We start from the raw sequence: 17739 nt of genomic DNA on the forward strand, positions 1-17739 counted from the left end.
TAACGATGTGCTAATGTTAATTTCTATGCATTGCCCAAAATTGGATTTCATTGTCATTTCATTTATCCCTTCCTTTGAGATTAGAATCTCTCCTGCAAGGAAGACCTATTCACATATGTACACACATACACAAAGTAGTTACATAAAATTAAGATTGTTCGGAGCATAAAAAAGGACAACAAAGGTCAATGTCAGTGACTAAAACAGATGCAGGACTTAAACCTCAGTGAATTTTAATAAACCAATAAAACCAGCAAGGAGAATAAGACCTGAAGTCTTGACCGCTTGCTGCAACTGATTTCAGCACTGTGGTGCATAGTAACTGAAGGCCCTCTTCCCAAATTCAGATGCTGTGTAAGGGGATGGTAAGCAGAAACATGTGCTAGGGCTCCAATTAACAAGATCAGATAAATGATGTACAAGTAAACCAATAATGGCTTTATAAATAAAAGCATACCAGTGCCTTTGTGTATAGTACAAAGTAGGGGTGAGACAAAATGTCAGTACTTGGATATATTGTAATACTTCCTCTTGCGATACGCTATCAAAACACTGGCGCCAGATATCGATATTTTTATTAAAACATTTTTTTCCATGATATTTTTTTCCCCAACTTTATCAATAAGTCAAACTCAAACAGTAGTAACCTATACAGAAGTTTAAAGAACAAAAAGAGGCAATAAATTGCCAGGGAATTTTATTTTACATTGGAATGATGGCAGTTGAGACAAGTTGCAGTCAGTGTGTGTGTGTGTGTGTGTGTGTTAAAGAGGAACTAAGCTAAGACATTGTTTCATCTCAGTTGTCAAATTCTGTGGAATTGACGCCACATTGCAGTGAATAAATACATAATTCCTGCTTCTTGCCTTTTTAGGGGTATTTTTTCTTCTTCAGTTATACATCGTGATGTATCGTAGATGATTGTCTTGCAATGTATTGAGTATCGCAGAATTGCTGTATCGGAATTCCATCGTTATCATGGGCAACGTATCATGATAATATTGTATCGTGAGTTACTCTATGATTCCCACCCCTAGTACACAGTGGTGCATAAGGGACCAAAGGACAGATATACATACATAGATACAGACGAAGAATTTCTTCCCGTGGCGACCACGAAGAACAGCAACACTCTGCCATTGCAACCCACATTGTGGTCAGAGGGAATGGTCAGTGTACTAGTATATACTATGTATATATATATATAGTACTAGTATATATCGAGCGCTTGACCTGCATCTGTGATTTATGTGATTTATGTTTGTTTTTCTTTCCCTTTATATCTGTCCAAGTTGGAGAGTACTGCTGGCGTTGTGTCTGGCTGCTGCTTCTCCCTCTCGTAGCCCCCCTTCCCATCCACCCCTGTATTGTCTGTGTTATGTTCATCTGTCATCTTGTTTCACTCCATTTTTTGTAAAGCGACTTTGAGTACTAGAAAAGCGCTATATAAGATTGATTTATTATATATATATAATATACTAGTGCACACACACACACACACACACATATATATATACACACACACAAACAAGGGGTTTCACAGAATAGTCGACGACTTGACCATCAAAACCACTAGTCAACACTGCATAGTTGTAGACTAATCGCTCATCTGTGGTTTTAGCACTGTGCAGTAATAAAGCGATGGCAATGCATCTACAGCAAATATCCAGCAGGGGATGCTGTGGGTAGGTGGTCATAACTTTGATTGTTGTTGAACATCTACCTGGGCGTAGATGTTCAACCGCCTACATTAGTTAACCCTTTACTGGTTGTATTTGAGACCTTTTTGACCAGAATTGATGGCTGTTATTGGGTGGAAAAAAAATCTCCCGCTATTAATCGATTAATCACTACTTTTTGGGGTAGTTGATGACTACTTGAATGCAGCAGTCATGAATGCCCTAATTATAGTATATATATAAAAATCTTGGCTGTTGCTAGGACTGCACTCTTCTGGATGGAAAGATGTTGCTCCTGGAACCTGCTGGAGCCACTCTCCCAGTTTGGGGGTCACAGCCCCTAGTGCTCCTATTACCATAGGGACTACTTTGGACTTCACCTTCCACATTCATTCTAGTTCTTCCTTCAGCACTTGGTACTTCTCTGTGTTTTCATGCTCCTTCTTTCTGATGTTGCTTTCTGCCGGGATTGCCACATCTATCGCTACTGCTCTCTTCTGCACCTTGTCAACCACCTCTGTCTGATTGGTTGGCCAGCACCTGCTTGTCTGCCTGGAACTTGAAGTCCCACAGGACCTTAGCGCTGCTTTCCTCAACCACCTTTGGTGGTGTTTCCCATCTGGACTTGGGGACTTCCAGTCCGTATTGGGTGCAGATGTTTCTGCACACCATCCCAGCCACTTGTTTATGTCTCTCAGTGTTTACTGTCCAAGCCTGGATCTTCTAAGTGTATGCTGTCCCAGCTTGCATCTCTGCTATTGTGTGCTGGATTGTCTCGGGGGCATCTTTGCACAGCCTTTGCCTTGGATCCTGTCTGCTGTGGTAGACCCCTGCCTCTATGATCTGTTGTTGAGTGCCTGCTCTTGTGCTGCCTTGATCAGAGCCTCTGTGCTGTTCTTCAGACCAGCCTTTTCTAGCCACTGGTAGGATTTCTTGATGCCAGCCGCTCCCTCTGTCTGCCGATGGTATATCTCATGGAAGACCTCCATGATGTTTCTTCCTCTTCTTCTTCTTCTTCTTCTTCTTCTTCTTCTTCTTCTTCTTCTTCTTCTTCTTCTTCTTCTTCTTCTTCTTCTTCTTCTTCTTCTTCTTCTTCTTCTTCATCACCCTCTGTCCTCTGGTACCTGTGGTGCTCACTGAGCAGTTTGTCTGGGGGGGGGGGCATCTTCCTGATGTACTCATGGATGCTCCTTGTTTCCTCCTGGATAGTGGCTCTGAAATTCAACAATCCTTGGTTCTCCTCCTTTTGCTGCTTGTACACTCTGGGTGCTGGACTTTGGGTGGAATCCTCCGTGTATTGTGAGGAGTTTTCATGTCTTGACATCTGTGGCCTCTCCTGTAGCCAGCTTATTATCCCAGATGGGTATCTGATGACTGGTAGGGTGTACTTGTTGATGACTTGGATCTTATTCCTACCATTGAGCAGGGTTCTCAGATCCATACTTACTCTCTGGAGGTATTTGGCTGTAGCTGACTTCCTTGCTTTTTCGTCACGGCTCCCATTGGCTTGTGGGATACCCAGGTACTTGTAAATGTCCTGTATGTCTGCAGTTCTGCCTTCTGGTAGCTCCACCCATTCGGCCACACTTATCCAGCCCAAATTACATCCCAATATCATCTCTATATATTCTGGTCAGGTGGCTCAGTGAATCGATGTCTCATTTACTCTTGGTATACAGTTTGATGTCATCCATGTAGAGGAAGTGACTGATGGTTACCCCATTTCTGAACTCGTATCCATATCCATTCTTTGTGATGATATGACTGAGGGGGTTCAGAACAGCAGCTGGGACAGCGCATCACCCTGGTATATGCCACACTTGATGGTCACTTGTGCAATGGCCTTGGAGTTGGCCTCTAGGTTTGTCTATTTGTTTGCGTGTGTGTGTGTGTGTGTGTGTGTGTGTGTGTGTGTGTGTGTGTGTGTGTGTGTGTGTGTGTGTGTGTCTCAAGCCAAATACCCAGGTACTAATATTTGGCTTGATTTTAAAAACTGTCTCATCAAAATCCATATTAAAAAATATGTGGTGTAATTCATGTGGTGCTGGTTTGTTCAGTATTCATATATGTGGAGCTACACATGTGATATGTTGTAGTGAAAAGAATTTAGAAAACATGTTTTGCTTTGTTTTAAACTGTAAAATTGGTCTTATTTATTGAAATGAGAAAAGGGATGTTGAAAGCTTTTAGATTAAACTTGTCTGTCTTGCATGCTATCCAAGTCAACTGGCCTTGCTCAAGTTTGGCTAGCTCAAGGAAAACTGGCTGGAAGCTTTTTTCCAGTGTCTGTCTAACATTACCTAATAAAGGAAAAAAGAATTGAAAATATTTCAAGCAACCAAAAAAAAAAAACATAAGAGTAGTGCCAGTTAAGGGGGGCCTGGCCAAGAACAGTAGTGTCAGAGTGCGTGGGAGAGGCAAACTGGGATGAGATAGAATTTTGCCACAGTAGGATATGTAGAGATTAAAGTCCTTTGGTATAAGTGCTTTACAATGTATGCCTCACATCCACACATTCATACACTGATGGCGGAGGCTGCCGTGCAAGGCGCCAACCTGCTCATCAAGAGCAGTTAAGGGCTCAGTGTCTTGCTCAAGGACACTTTGATACGCTCTCTGCAGGAGCCGGGGATCGAACCAGCGACCTTCCGATTACTAGATGACCCGCTCTACCTCCTGAGCCATGCTGCCCCATAAATAGGTTAAACAGGTTTCTCCGGAGGAATGTAACATGTACAGTATTTCAGCCCAGACTCACCCATTTCTGTGCAGGCACCCCACCTCCTGTAGGAGTCACTATTTACAATAGCGGGACACATTACCCCTGCTGGGTGCTGGCTCTCCACTCAGGACCACTGCCAATTGCACATCCCCTTAATGCCTGGCTGACCCAAAGGCAACACTGGGCTTTGAACTATGAACCTCAGTGTTGAGAATCTTTAGCCCGCTGCTCCACCAAGGCACCCCAGAGGTTGAAGGTTTAAGTTAAGCAATGTGTTTAGACTGGCTGATACTCAGTCATAGGTGGTAGGCTTCTTTAATCACAAGTGGTTTGGCTCTTTTTTTATTCCCTAATCTGTGTGTGTGTGTGTGTGTGTGTGTGGGTGGGGAAAAGGAGGAGAATGGAGACTACACATACGTGGAGAGGCTTCGGGTTCCCCTTAGTCACGGAACACTACTTCTGATGGAGGGAGCCACACAGGAAGACTGGCAGGTAGGCGTGCGCATGGCTAACTGGTTAGCCTGCTAACCATTTATTTCAGGTGAAGGTGAAGCTCACGTAAAAGCACCATGGGACTAAATGTAGGCTAAAGTAAATGTATTAGGAGAAATAAAACATTCAATTGATGAGTCAAAGAAAAGATGGCACGACACTTGCACAGCCGTACTAAAAAAAAAAGGCTTTTTATAGAGCTTCTAAGCATACAGGAGGGGTCCTGCAGAGAAGTTGCAGCCATGTCTGCGCCACTAAAATGAAGCTAACATGAAAAAAAACGAGCCTGTTTTTCTTCTTAATGCACACATTAAAGGCTCATTGTGTGACCATAGTAATTATGGGTAGCCACTTTTTGATGATGGCGTGCACCAGTGCACATTTTTAGTGGATCTGGCCCTAAGATAGAGGGAGGTAGGGAGATGGAGGACGAGACAAAGACCGAGGAAGATGGTGTACGTGACAAACTCGGTTGAAAGAAAGAGACCGCCACAAAGACTGATGGTGGCGGTGGGATGAGCCACGCGAAGAGGGGGAACGACGGAGGTGTTCTTCTCGGGGCGACTCGCCGCGCATCTCCTCCGCCTGCCTGATAATGAAGAGTACCTCACCCATGATTCTCTGAGCTCCGCTCCAATCAAGGTCGGCCCCACAAAACCCCAAACTCATTCAGAGAGGCTTGTAAAATGAGTTCTAAATATTTAGGGGAGCCTGATGATCCTGGGACAGTGTTGCTTTCATTTGCCCTTGTGAAATATGTTCCTTGTGCCCTAGTTTCTTCCTTCGGGACACTGCATATAAACAAACCTCTCACCTCCTTTGAGAGTGATGTAACGAGAGGTTTTTGGAAGTTGAATAACTCTGTGTGTGTGTGTGTGTGTGTGTGTGTGTATGTGTGTGTGTGTGTGTGTGTGTGTCTCTCACAATGTTTTGGACAAATAATTCTGTTTGTTTTAGCCAGCATTGAGCACTAAATGGGTGGAGTTTAGTGCATCAGGGCCATTCAGGTGACGTCAGAAAAACATGTTTTCCTGAAATGTATTGTATTGTTTTTTTTTCCTTCTTTTGCAAACTGGCAGTCTATCTTCCCAGTTGGAAATGCATCCTAGTGACAAGAATTTCCCACAAGTTGAATCATGTATTAAAATGTTTAAGCGTTCAAATGTGTTCCACGCCCTCAATGAGATGCCCATGGGCAAGGCAGAGTCTCTGAGTGGTCAACAGACCAGGCTGTCCTTGTATTGGCGAGCTTCCAGGTGTGACTGCGTAAGTGTAACTGTATATATGAAAGATATAGCTGAGAAGGTGCCAACATGTTCAGCCAACCTCCTCTGGCCCCGTAGTAAGCTTAGTGTGTGTGTCTGTGTGTGGGGGGGGGTGATGATTCCTGCCCCCCGTACATACACTTCTACTGTTGTAAGGAGTGAGGAAGAGAGGGCAAACGAGCCCGAGGAGACAGCGTGGAGACCCCTACCCTCATTGCGTGTTCAGTGTGTTGAAAGTTGAACTAACTATCCCCGGTTAGTTGATCATATGACCTTTTTTTGTGTGCGAGTGTGTGTGAGAGCAAGAACACTCATCCTTGCTGTGTGTTTTCACAGAACTTCATTTGGAAAATGGTGACTTTTTGACGCCTGCCCTTTGTGTTGTCTAATAGGAAAGTTGTGCGAGTGAGTCATCTTGCTGACCTGTGTACAGACTTAACAGTGCTGCTTAGAAATAAACAAGTGCCGGGTGTGCGGGTGGCGTGGCGGTCTATTCCGTTGCCTACCAACACAGGGATCGCCGGTTCGAATCCCCGTGTTACCTCCGGCTTGAATTGGCCGTGTCTGTGGGTGGGAAGCCGGATGTGGGTATGTGTCCTGGTCGCTGCATTAGCGCCTCCTCTGGTCGGTCGGGGCACCTGTTCAGGGGGGAGGGGGAACTGGGGGGAATATTGTGATCCTCCCATTCGCTACGTCCCACTGGTGAAACTCCTCATTGTCAGGTGAAAAGAAGCGGCTGGTGACTCCACATGTATCGGAGGAGGCATGTGGTAGTCTGCAGCCCTCCCCTCCCCGGCTCGGCAGAGGGGGGTAATTGGCAAGGTACAAGGCTTTGAATCTACAGGTAAAATGAGTAGCTGCCACAGCAGTTGGACCGGGTGATACTGACCCAATCAAATATCACAATATGTTTGACTGAATGCTTTTCTTTATTTGATATTTTGAGGATGATTATTGGAGCTTTTGTAAGATACTTTACACATGGGAATTTTTTGAGAAATAAGGAAATCATTACTCATGTACCTATAATGACCAAGCAGGTTAGAGCCATTCGTTGTTTGTCACTCAGCTAAAGCAATCTAACAAGCTCACTTTACTGTAAGGCAGCCTTAAGACCCGGCAATGAAAATGTTTTTTAAGTTATATCACCATATTAGCATAGCCAAAATCCCAAACAATATCTAGTCTCATATCATGGTATTGATATTATATTGATATGTTGCACCGCTTTACACAGGGGGGTCCATGTCCCCTGTCCCCACAGACAGCATCACTCTGGACCTCAGTTCAATGGTTCACAGTACAAATTGCCTTTGGTCCCAGTCCAGAGTTATTTGTGGGTGTGTTAACGAAGTTTTTTCCCTCAGTATCAGCAGAACATTGTCACATTTGTGTGAAGATTTTGAGTTTAAGCTTGACAGTTGAAAATTGACTTTTCATACCTTGTTCTTTCTTTTATTTGTGAAATACTGCTCAACAGACAGGATTTGTGCAAAGTATTCCTTTCAAGGGCCATGCACAGATGAAACCTGACAGCGGTCAAGTATCGTGGATTGAAGTGGGTCCATGTCATCTGAATGTCCTTATAAATGGCCGGCAGCCATACCAACATGTACTCTGGCTCTGCCAAATGACAGAAGCTAAGCCAGTATGGACTTGGCTAGTACTTGGATGGGAGACCTGCCGGGAAAACGGAGTTGCTGCTGGAAGTGGTGTTGGTGGGCTAGTAGAGGGTAGTCTTCCCTCTGGTCCTAATAAAAACAACAATTATCAAATCCTAGTGCAATGACAGGAACACTTGTGCTGTAGGAGATGCCGAACAAAAAAATTTTTTTTCCCTGCTAATGAAAAATGCATTGTGTTGATAGTACTTTTGAAATCAAATTTTCTTCATCTGTCTCTCCCAACAGCATCAGGTAGCTAAAGAATACCATGACCGAGGTCCTCGCATCAACCTGACCTTCAGGACCATCTACCCAGAGCCAGAGGGCCACAGACCAGGCACCAAGCTACGCTGCATAGCTAAGCAACCCTGAACTTACTCATGGAATGGGAGAGGTCCAGGTTAGCATCCTTACAAGGGGAAAAAGCCCGACATAGAGGGTTTGCTAAATGGTATTAGCTGAACCAGGTGTGGTGCATCAATCAATATGTGGGGACCCTCGAAGTGTGACTATAAAGACAAACAACTTTGTGAACGTTGGGAAATGGATGGTTGACCTTGCCATTGATTAAGTTTGAGGCCCTTCTTAGTGACCTCACACAGTCTGAAATGTTTGCAAGCAAAGCTTTTAGTTTAAAAGATGAGGTCATATTAAAGTTTGATTCTCTCCGAGATGGATACAACTGTAAATCTCCATTCTTTGTTGCTGCTAAACAAGTGGTTCCCATTTGGACTATTTGGGGATAATATCTAGGGCGGTGGTATTATTTCAGAGGAACTGAGATGAAAATGGGATGATGTCCCTGGAGAGGGCTTTAAAGCATCACATGGTGTTACTCTCACAATTTTGGACACCTATTCACTTTCAAAACATTTAACATGGCACCATTGCTATGAAGTTGTGTATTTTTTGGAATAGAAAGCAATAGCCATAATAGAGAGTAATTAAATGGGGAAAGATCAATTGAGAAATGCTCACTTCTCTCTCAACAACCTTCAGCATGGAGCCCTTAAGCAAGGCACTCGGTGGCTGTAGCAGAGCTGCTCGGTAGCCTATAGGTGTTTAGAACTGGGATTAAACTGGACGACTCCCATGTGTGACTCTGTAGAACTGAGACAGTGAAGCACGTTGACAGAAAAAAACCGGCAGACGTGTCTTTCCTGGTTGAAGGTTTAAAGAAAACTGGCCCGTTCCTAAGAAGGAAGAAAAGAACAAGAATTCTTCATTCTCATTCATTTGGAACAGACCATCGGCGAGACATTGAACCACTATTTTGTAACTCGTTCAAGAGTCAGTCTGGGTAAGTGTACCGGGAAAATGGGGGGAAAAAAATATAGATGTTTGTGATGGGGAGCTTTTATGTGGAGACTGTGGCTGCTATAAAAAGTGAAGGAGCAAGTTAAGCGACCAATTAGGTTCATTACAGCTCCATTGGGAATGGAGTTGGATAATAATCCTGTTGGATGAGTGTTTGGCAGACCATTCCTTCTAGGGCTAGCTGGACTCTGTAAGAATCCTTTATCGGTGAGAACAGGAGGTCCTTTCAGTCCACCATAGACGTGTTGAATGCAAACCCATGTTAGCGATCCGTTTATAATACAAGTCTAGTAAAGAAAGCTGATATCCCTTTAAGATATGTTTCATTGTTCCTGTCCAGGCAGAAGCATATTGTTTAAACATCTGGCGAACATTTTGAAAGGTCAGAGTATTGACAAAATGGTTGTGGCCTCATTTGCGCTAGCTGATAAATCTTACCTAGACACTTTGTCTCGGCATGGTTTTGTCTTTTTTTTGTAGCACTGCAGAGACGAAGGAGGCACTCTTGTTTTAAGTGGTTCTGAAATAAACAGAAAATGCGTGTATTGCCAATAAGAAATTTGAGCCGTTTGTTCAAACCCCAAGTGGTGTATGAAGATGTGTATGGAGTGCTGTGGTTATTAAACGTTTGCTTGCTTTGTAAATATTAAAAGGGTTCGTTCTTCAATCAAAATACGGGTCCATGTCATCTGAATTTCCTTATACATGGCCGGCGGCCATACCAACATGTACCCTGGCTCTGCCAAATGACGGAAGCTAAGCCAGTGTGGGCTTGGCTAGTACTTGGATCGGAGACCTCCCGGGAAAACGGAGTTGCTGCTGGAAGTGGTGTTGGTGGGCCAGTAGGGAGCAGTCTTCTCTCTGGTCCTAATAAAAACAGCAAATCTCAAATCCCAATGCCCCAGTGCAGTGACGGGGACACTTGTGCTGGAGGAGATGCCATCCTGCAGATGAGACGTTAAACCGAGGTCCTGGCTCACTGTGGTCATTAAAGATCCCATGGCACTTATCATAAAGAGTAGGGGGTTCCCCGGTGTCCTGGCAAAATTCCCAACCTGGCTGTCTTCATCTGACCACCTAATCATCCCCCCCATGTAACTGGCACAAGGATTCTTCCCTGTCCACCTCGAGCTGGTGTGTGGTGAGCGTTCTGGTGCAAAATGGGCTGCATCACCCAGGTGGTGCTGCACATTGGTGGTGGTTGAGGTGAGTTACCCCCTTCAATGTGAAGCGCTTTGGGTGTCTAGAAAAGTGCTGTATAAATGTAATGATTATTATTATTATAAGTGTATTGGCAAGCGTGCCTAAGGACTGGGAATACAGGCAGCATTTAGAGAGTAACACACACACAACATACACACACACACACACACACCAGTGCAACCTGTATTCTGTCCCATTATCTGTGGAAACTGCTCAGAAATGGGGGAAGGGGGGAGAGTGGATAGTGTTTTGTGATGTCTCTGTGTAGAAGCATTTGAACACATAAGCATTCAAAACTGGAATCCTATGACCGTTTAACCAGCAAGGGGGTCCACGTTAGGATCATACAGGAAATGCAGAAATTATATTTGCACAGAAATGCCGCGATTTCATCTAGGACCGACGTCTATCCTGGAAATGATATTATATATTTGTTTTTTTCACTGAAATAAATGTTTATCAGTGTGCAGATAAAGATATATTTCAAGAGCACACAGAGCTGATGTGAGCCTTGCCGGAACTATACAAAATATAACGTAACATCAACTTTGTGCGCTCAGTGGAGAAAGTGGTTTGTTTCATAAAAGAAGAACTTCGCACCCCATCAGAGGCGTTGCCTCTTGTTGGAAAGCTCTCCCTTCAGCTCAGTGGCTTGTGCATTTGTTTCTAAGGAAGAGTGAGAGATGTGGTGGTGTTTTGGGGGGACACTTGAGGAAGATGTACAGTGATGAGGTCACGTGTCTCTGATTGTGGCTATGTGCTGTGCCGTCTGTGTGCCGTAAATTGTTTACTCAGATATTGGAGATTAGCAGTTGGAATCATAACAATATCTAATGATGGGGGGCGTCCGGGTGGCGTGGCGGTCTATTCCGTTGCCTACCAACATGGGGATCGCCGGTTCGAATCCCCGTGTTACCTCCGGCTTGGTCAGGTGTCCGTACAGACACAATTGGCAATGTCTGCGTATGTGTCTTAGTCGCTGCACTAGCGCCTCCTCTGGTCAGTCGGAGCGCCTGTACAGGGGGGAGGGGTAACTGGGCGGAATAGTGTGATCCTCCCACGCGCTACGTCCCCCTGGCGAAACTCCTCACTGTCAGGTGAAAAGAAGCGGCCGGCGACTCCACATGTATGGGAGGAAGCATGTGGTAGTCTGCCGCCCTCCCTGGATCGGCAGAGGGGGTGAGGCAGCGACCGGGACGGCTCGGAAGAGTGGGGTAAATGGATATAATTGGGGGGGGGGGGTCTAATGACGGTCTCATTTGCATACGTTGGTCATATAGAAACATCAGAATGACATAAATGAGTGGAAAAACTTCATATAGCTTTAAGCTCCACCCATTCACTTATATTATCTGCTAATGCATTTATTATTTTTTCATATTCCACTGTCATCATCTCAATAAAGGAGGTCACTGCATCGTTTGTGGGTGATTGCATGTTTACCTTGTTCGTACCACAGAAATGTTTAAAACCCCACCATCCATGCTGAAATTTGACACACGGTGATCTTTGTTTACACATATTATCTCGCTGGATAGATTCAACAAATCGGTTCTCCAGAAAGACAACAAGCCACAATCGAGTAAGACTGTGAGAACATATTTACAGGCCCCTGAGAGGGGAAAAAGCCTAACTCGCCTCCCTCCTCGAGGAGGCCTGAGATCAGGGTTCAGCCGAGCATGGCCCCGGAGCTGTTAGTGATTTAGTGTCTGACTCCCGGATATTTCATTACAGTATTGTACCCTTACTCATACCCAAGCACTAAACCTTTTACAGTTCATTAACAAAAGAACAAGTCACATATAAGGTGTGTGTGGGTTTTATTCGGCGATAAATTATCGTGTTTATTTGCCCCCTCCTGATAAATTACCCTGTTCTAGGCCCCTCATGGTGAATGATCCTGTGTTTATAGGCGCCTCTTTTACTCATTTGGACACACACACACACACACACACACACACACACACACACACACACACACACACACACACACGTACGTGCATATCGGAGCCACAAGCCTGATGCTGAGATGGTCTCGGAGGTGCCGGCAGCCTTGGCCGGGACTGAGCCGAGCTGTTTTGCAACATGGGGAAAATGTCTTGTTGTAAGTGTTTGCTAACTTAAAGGAGCCGATGCCCATTTAGGCCTCAGCGAGTCATACACCTTCTAATGGGCTTTCTGGAAACGCTGGATCGCAGCTGTGGCTGAGCTGCGTACAGCAGGTCGTCTCCACCCGTGACTCTGTTTGGTCTCGGAGGATTCCAGTGAACAAGAACGTTCCCATAAATAACAGCCAGCTGTGCTTCATTTGTCCCTTTTCCAACTCATGTAGGACATTTTGGAGTTGGCTTGAGTTTCTGTTTATTCCCATTCTGTATTCCTATGCTGGTATGGGATGGTGAAACGTTCCAGTCAGTGCTGTATAAATTCTGTTTCCTGTGGGCTCATCAAGCTATTATGTCCCCATCATTCCCACATTCCCAATGAAGAACAACCTTTTCAAGTTTTACCGCAACAATATAGCCTGTTGTGTAACGTTGGCATGTAGCTGGTTAACGTTGCATTAACGTGGCCAAACTATACGTCTGCCCCTCCGCTCCGTTCATGGCGATACGTTACATTTATTTTTGGACCTTAAGTCATTTCCTGGCAGTGTCATGCTAGCTCGTCGATGCAAGTCCGCTCATACCAAAGTAGCTCCCATGTAGTTTATTAATAGTTGTTTGTGTGGTATCAATTCCTCAGATCTGGCTCAGACTCATGATTACATAGCATGGCTCTGGTCCCACCGTCTCCTCGGGCTGGAGGCAGAAGTAAAAGACTCCAGGATTTGAAGCTGCATTTGATCATTTCGGATTGCTGTCAATCAGGATAAGCCCTGTTGATCCCCCCCCCCCCCCATTTTTCTTCTCAATTGTATCCAGCCAATTACCCCACTCTTCCGAGCTGTCCCGGTCGCTGCTCCACCCCCTCTGCCAACCCGGGGAGGGCTGCAGACTACCACATGCCTCCTCCGATAAATGTGGAGTCGCCAGCCGCTTCTTTTCACCTGGCAGTGAGGAATTTCACCAGGAGGACGTAGCGCGTGGGAGGATCACGCTACCCCCCCCCCCCGAACAGGCGCCCCGACTGACCATAGGAGGCGCTAGTGTAACAACCAGGACACATCCCCACATCCGGCTTCCCACCCGCAGACACGGCCAATTGTAGGGACGTCCGACCAAGCTGGAGGTAGCACGGGGATTTGAACTGGCGATCCCCATGTTGGTGGGCAACAGAATAGACCGCCACGCCACCCAGACACCTTTAACTCCTTTTGATTTTTGTGTTGTGTTTTGCAGGAACAGGTTTTTGACACAAAGTGCATTAAGCTAAGTCCACAAATACAGCCAGGTGAATGACACACTACCGGACCCTACCCACACCAGTGCAAATGGAAAGACGGTAAAAGTGTGAACAAGTGACTCACCGCTTTGGTTGTATCAGGTACAAGGGTGCTTTACTACACAAGGTTTTCCTAAAAAGATACCAACATGATGCAAAAGTGGAGCAAGACTTTTAATGGTATATGTAAGGCTGATTGGCGGGCTGATGACGGGCCTGACATTAATGGTACACTACTTCTGACTGGCAGAGCTGACGACAGTGTCCCGTTTCTTCTGAAAGGCTGATCAGACTACAGGGCCCACATACCCCAAGATGCCTCAGCAGAGGAGCACGGAGAGGACAGAGATGGTAAAGACGATCATCTCCAGGCTTCATTTCGGCAACAAAGGGTGTGTAAATGTGTTTAGTTATACCAAACAAAAGTGTGAGTGAGTTGCCACGTTTCATCCAAAGAGTTTCTTTAAAAAGAAATGTAATTCATGTACATTTCCATGAACAATATCTCTGAACACAATACTGCTACCGAGGACATGCAAGGGAAAAATAAAAACTCTGCAGTGTTGAAAAAGATTACGTGCAGTTCTAGAAATTCCGCGGCCTTTTATCAAAGCTCTTGGTCACATAGCCCCTTTACCAACACGTCACCTTTGACCCCTCAGACGAGCATGCAAACTGTTTTCCCTCTTATTTCAGATTTCTTTTTTTTTTTTCTCCATGAAATCTTGATGTTTCCCAATATCAGAAAAACCACAAAGGATGCACAGCTGTCGAGCACACGTGCAAACTGATCCGGTCCAATCTTGAAGCCAAATACCGACACTGACACGGAGTTCACGGGCAACTGTCTTCCTTCAGCTCGGCTTTCAATCTGTGTTTGCGTCAGTGCCGCGCGGCCCCCTCCTCCTCCCCCCTGGCTCTCCATTCAAACCATGCACATCTGATGGAGACCTTAACTAAAATCATTGTTTTCCAAAAAATAGAACTGGCGGGAGTCTGGCGGGAAGGATTATAAAACCCACCAGTGCTCGTACCGCTTCCAGCTTCCGCACCCTTAGAACTGACTGATGAGCTCCAGTTAATACAGGAGAGATTAGGAGAGGCTGTGGGGTCCGGCTGAAAAGTGTGTGTGTGCACGTGTGACCGCACGTATTTGCAGAAGGATTTAGGAACTCACACTGTGTAATGTGTCCAATTGTCTAGACACCACTTTCGATTAAGATCCTTTGTGTGTGTGTGTGTGTGTGTGTGTGTGTGTGTGTGTGTGTGTGTGTGTGCACCTTGATGCATGCAGGTGGAGAGAGGGAATTAATGATTGCAGTAGGTTGTGTAATAGGTCACAGGCAGTAGGTCACAGGCCTTTTTGTCGGCCGCTGTGTGAATAGCAGACCATGCTGTGCCGAACACTTATTGGCACCTTGATGTCGGACTCGGGGAGGCACCAGGGTCGCACATTTTGTACCCAGTGGGAACATCACACTTCTGAACACAGAACAGCACCGGACCGGTCCAGTAATTTGGTATTAGGACTTACACCCTTTTCGAGGACCACAGCAGCTAGTGTGTACTGTGTGTACTGCTGTCAAGGTGCCATGAAGCAAAACAGCCCCCCCCCCCCCAATCCTGGCTCTGGATAGAGGGATGAGCTAAATGTCATTTTTTTTCTCGGATTTTTCCCTCTTTATATCCCCAATTGTATCCGGCCAATTACCCCACTCTTCCGAGCCATCCCGGTCACTGCTCCACCCCCTCTGCCGATCTAGGGAGGGCTGCAGACTACCACATGCCTCCTCCAGTACATGTGGAGTCACCAGCCGCTTCTTTTCACCTGACAGTGAGGAGTTTCGCCAGGGGGGACGTAGCGTGTGGGAGGATCATGCTATTCCCCCCTGCGCCCCAACTGACCAGAGGAGGTGCTAGTGCAGCGACCAGGACACATACCTACATCCGGCCTCCCATCCGCAGACACGGCCAATTGTGTGTGTAGGGACGTCCGACCAAGCCGGAGGTAACACGGGGATTCGTACTGGCGATCCCCGTGCTGGTAGTGCAACGGAATAGACCGCGATGCTACCCGGACGCCAAGTGTCAAACATTTTGGTTCGGAATCTTTTATTGGCCAATAAAGTTTGCACAAACAAGGAGTTTCAATCAGATGGCTGAAATGTAAATGACAAAATATGCAATCTGCCTAGAAGAAAAACAAAGCTGAAGTTGATTTGTTGATAGTATGTTTGCATGTACCAAGAATAAGACTTGCCCAACAACAAGGCCACCAGGACAGAAACATGATCTTCCAAATAAGGGGGGGGGGCAATTAATTAGTGAGAGAGTCAAATTAATGCTTGGTTTAAAAAATAAAGAAGGAATTAATTTTGAGCACTGATCCGAAGTGAAGGATGGGTTTGCCGGATTAGCGGATCTTGGCTGTAATCCAAGACTCTTGCTAAAACCTGCCGGTGAGTTTTTAGCAAGAGTCTCTTAACAAGAGTCAAAACATGGGGAGCTCACGCCAAGAGAGAGGTCAGAGGTTTAGTCCCCATCCACCTGGAAATCACATGTCTGCCATTTCTCGTACTGGGATCAAATCCCTCTAAAGAATTCCCCCCGTGTCTCATCTGCCCTCTCTCCACACTCCCCACCATTTGAAGCACACTAGAAGATTTGTCCATATTCCCGCCGTAAAACATTCAACATGTTTGATAAAGTCATGACTGCTAACCACGGGTCGAAGGCTCAATCAGATGTTGGGCGATTTGAATCTTAAACCGCCGCGCACTACAAGGTAGCATGTGGCGGCTTTCCTTGTTGATGTGCTCTGATCTTGTGCAGAATCCTCATGATGTTGAAAACCAGTCTTCATGGCCAAAATCGGGTTTATAATCGGCCTTTAAATCATCTATAGTGTGTGTTCCCCACTTAATCCATGCAAGATGTCACTGAAAAGGACTAGTGTGTTCCTCAACTGCTTTTTTGATTTAACTTCAGCCTTCTCAGATTCTCTCCTAGAAACATTCTGCTCCATTCTCATAGAGAACCTCATCGATTTTACATTATCTTTTTTTTGTTTTTGGTTGAGCATCCCACCAATTCTTTTTTTTTGTGCCACTTTACTTTGCTAACAAATTAAAACGCTTGAAACTTGACATAAGGAACCAGAGTCTTATGTTGTACTTGAAATTGAGTATTGCCCAGTTAAAAGTCATCTTGTGGGGCATCTGGGTGGCGTGGCGGTCTAGTCCATTGCCTACCAACACGGGGATTGCCGATTCAAACTGCTGTGTTACCTCCGGCTTGGTCGGGCATCTCTACAGACACAATTGGCCGTGTCTGCAGGTGGGAAGCCGGATGTGGGTATGTGTCCTGGTCGCTGCACTAGCGCCTCCTCTGGTCAGTCGGGTTGCCTGTTCAGAGAGGAGGGGGGAACTGGGGGGGAATAGCGTGATCCTCCCACGTGCTACGTCCCCCTGGTGAAATTCCTCACCGTCAAGATTCAAGATTATTTGTTACATCTCATTATAAAAGTATAAGAGAGTAAAATTCTTGAGTTTCAGTTCCTCAACACTGCAGCAAATGGCAATAAAAGAAGCAGTTGGCAACTCCACATGTATCAGAGGAGGCATGTGGTAGTCTGCAGCCCACCCCGGCTCGGTAGAGGAGGTGGAGCAGAGATTGAGATGGCTCAGAAGAGTGGGATAATTGGCCAATTACAGTTGGGGAGCCCAAAAAAAGTCATCTTGTGGTGATGAGAGAATATAATATCAGGAAAAAGTTACATCAAGAACATGTCAGCAGAGTGTGACTTGATTCTGTTCCTACTCGGTACAACCAACCCGTGACAGACTGATCCAATGTACTGTCCAATCACAGTCGTCTTCTACAGGAGATGGGTGAATCTTTGTACGCCAATATATGCAACCTACTGCGATATCTTTCACTGTATGTGAGGTTCTGTTGTCCCTATGCCATGGGCAATAGTATGTATGGTATGTATAGAAGCTTTTGATGGGTAC

General features: G+C 45.6%; 1 protein-coding gene across 2 annotated transcripts in view; it reads left to right on the top strand.

Moving 5' to 3' along the window:
- Positions 1-17739, top strand: part of alkbh3 (alkB homolog 3, alpha-ketoglutarate dependent dioxygenase) — a 45661-nt gene that overhangs the window by 12019 nt on the left and 15903 nt on the right. Inside the window, exons 8-9 of one of the 2 annotated variants that reach the window (XR_008810363.1) lie at positions 4795-4893; positions 8069-9122. Coding sequence is in view for 1 of the 2 variants with exons in the window: in XM_056281540.1 (XP_056137515.1) it covers positions 4795-4893; positions 8069-8194 (225 nt within the window). In the remaining variant the exon portion in view is untranslated. Of the gene's footprint in view, positions 1-4794; positions 4894-8068; positions 9799-17739 lie in introns of those variants that run through there. The other variant, XM_056281540.1, reaches the window with a different exon arrangement.

This window comes from Lampris incognitus, chromosome 6 (genome assembly GCF_029633865.1).
Source record: "Lampris incognitus isolate fLamInc1 chromosome 6, fLamInc1.hap2, whole genome shotgun sequence".
Lineage (NCBI taxonomy): Eukaryota > Metazoa > Chordata > Actinopteri > Lampriformes > Lampridae > Lampris > Lampris incognitus.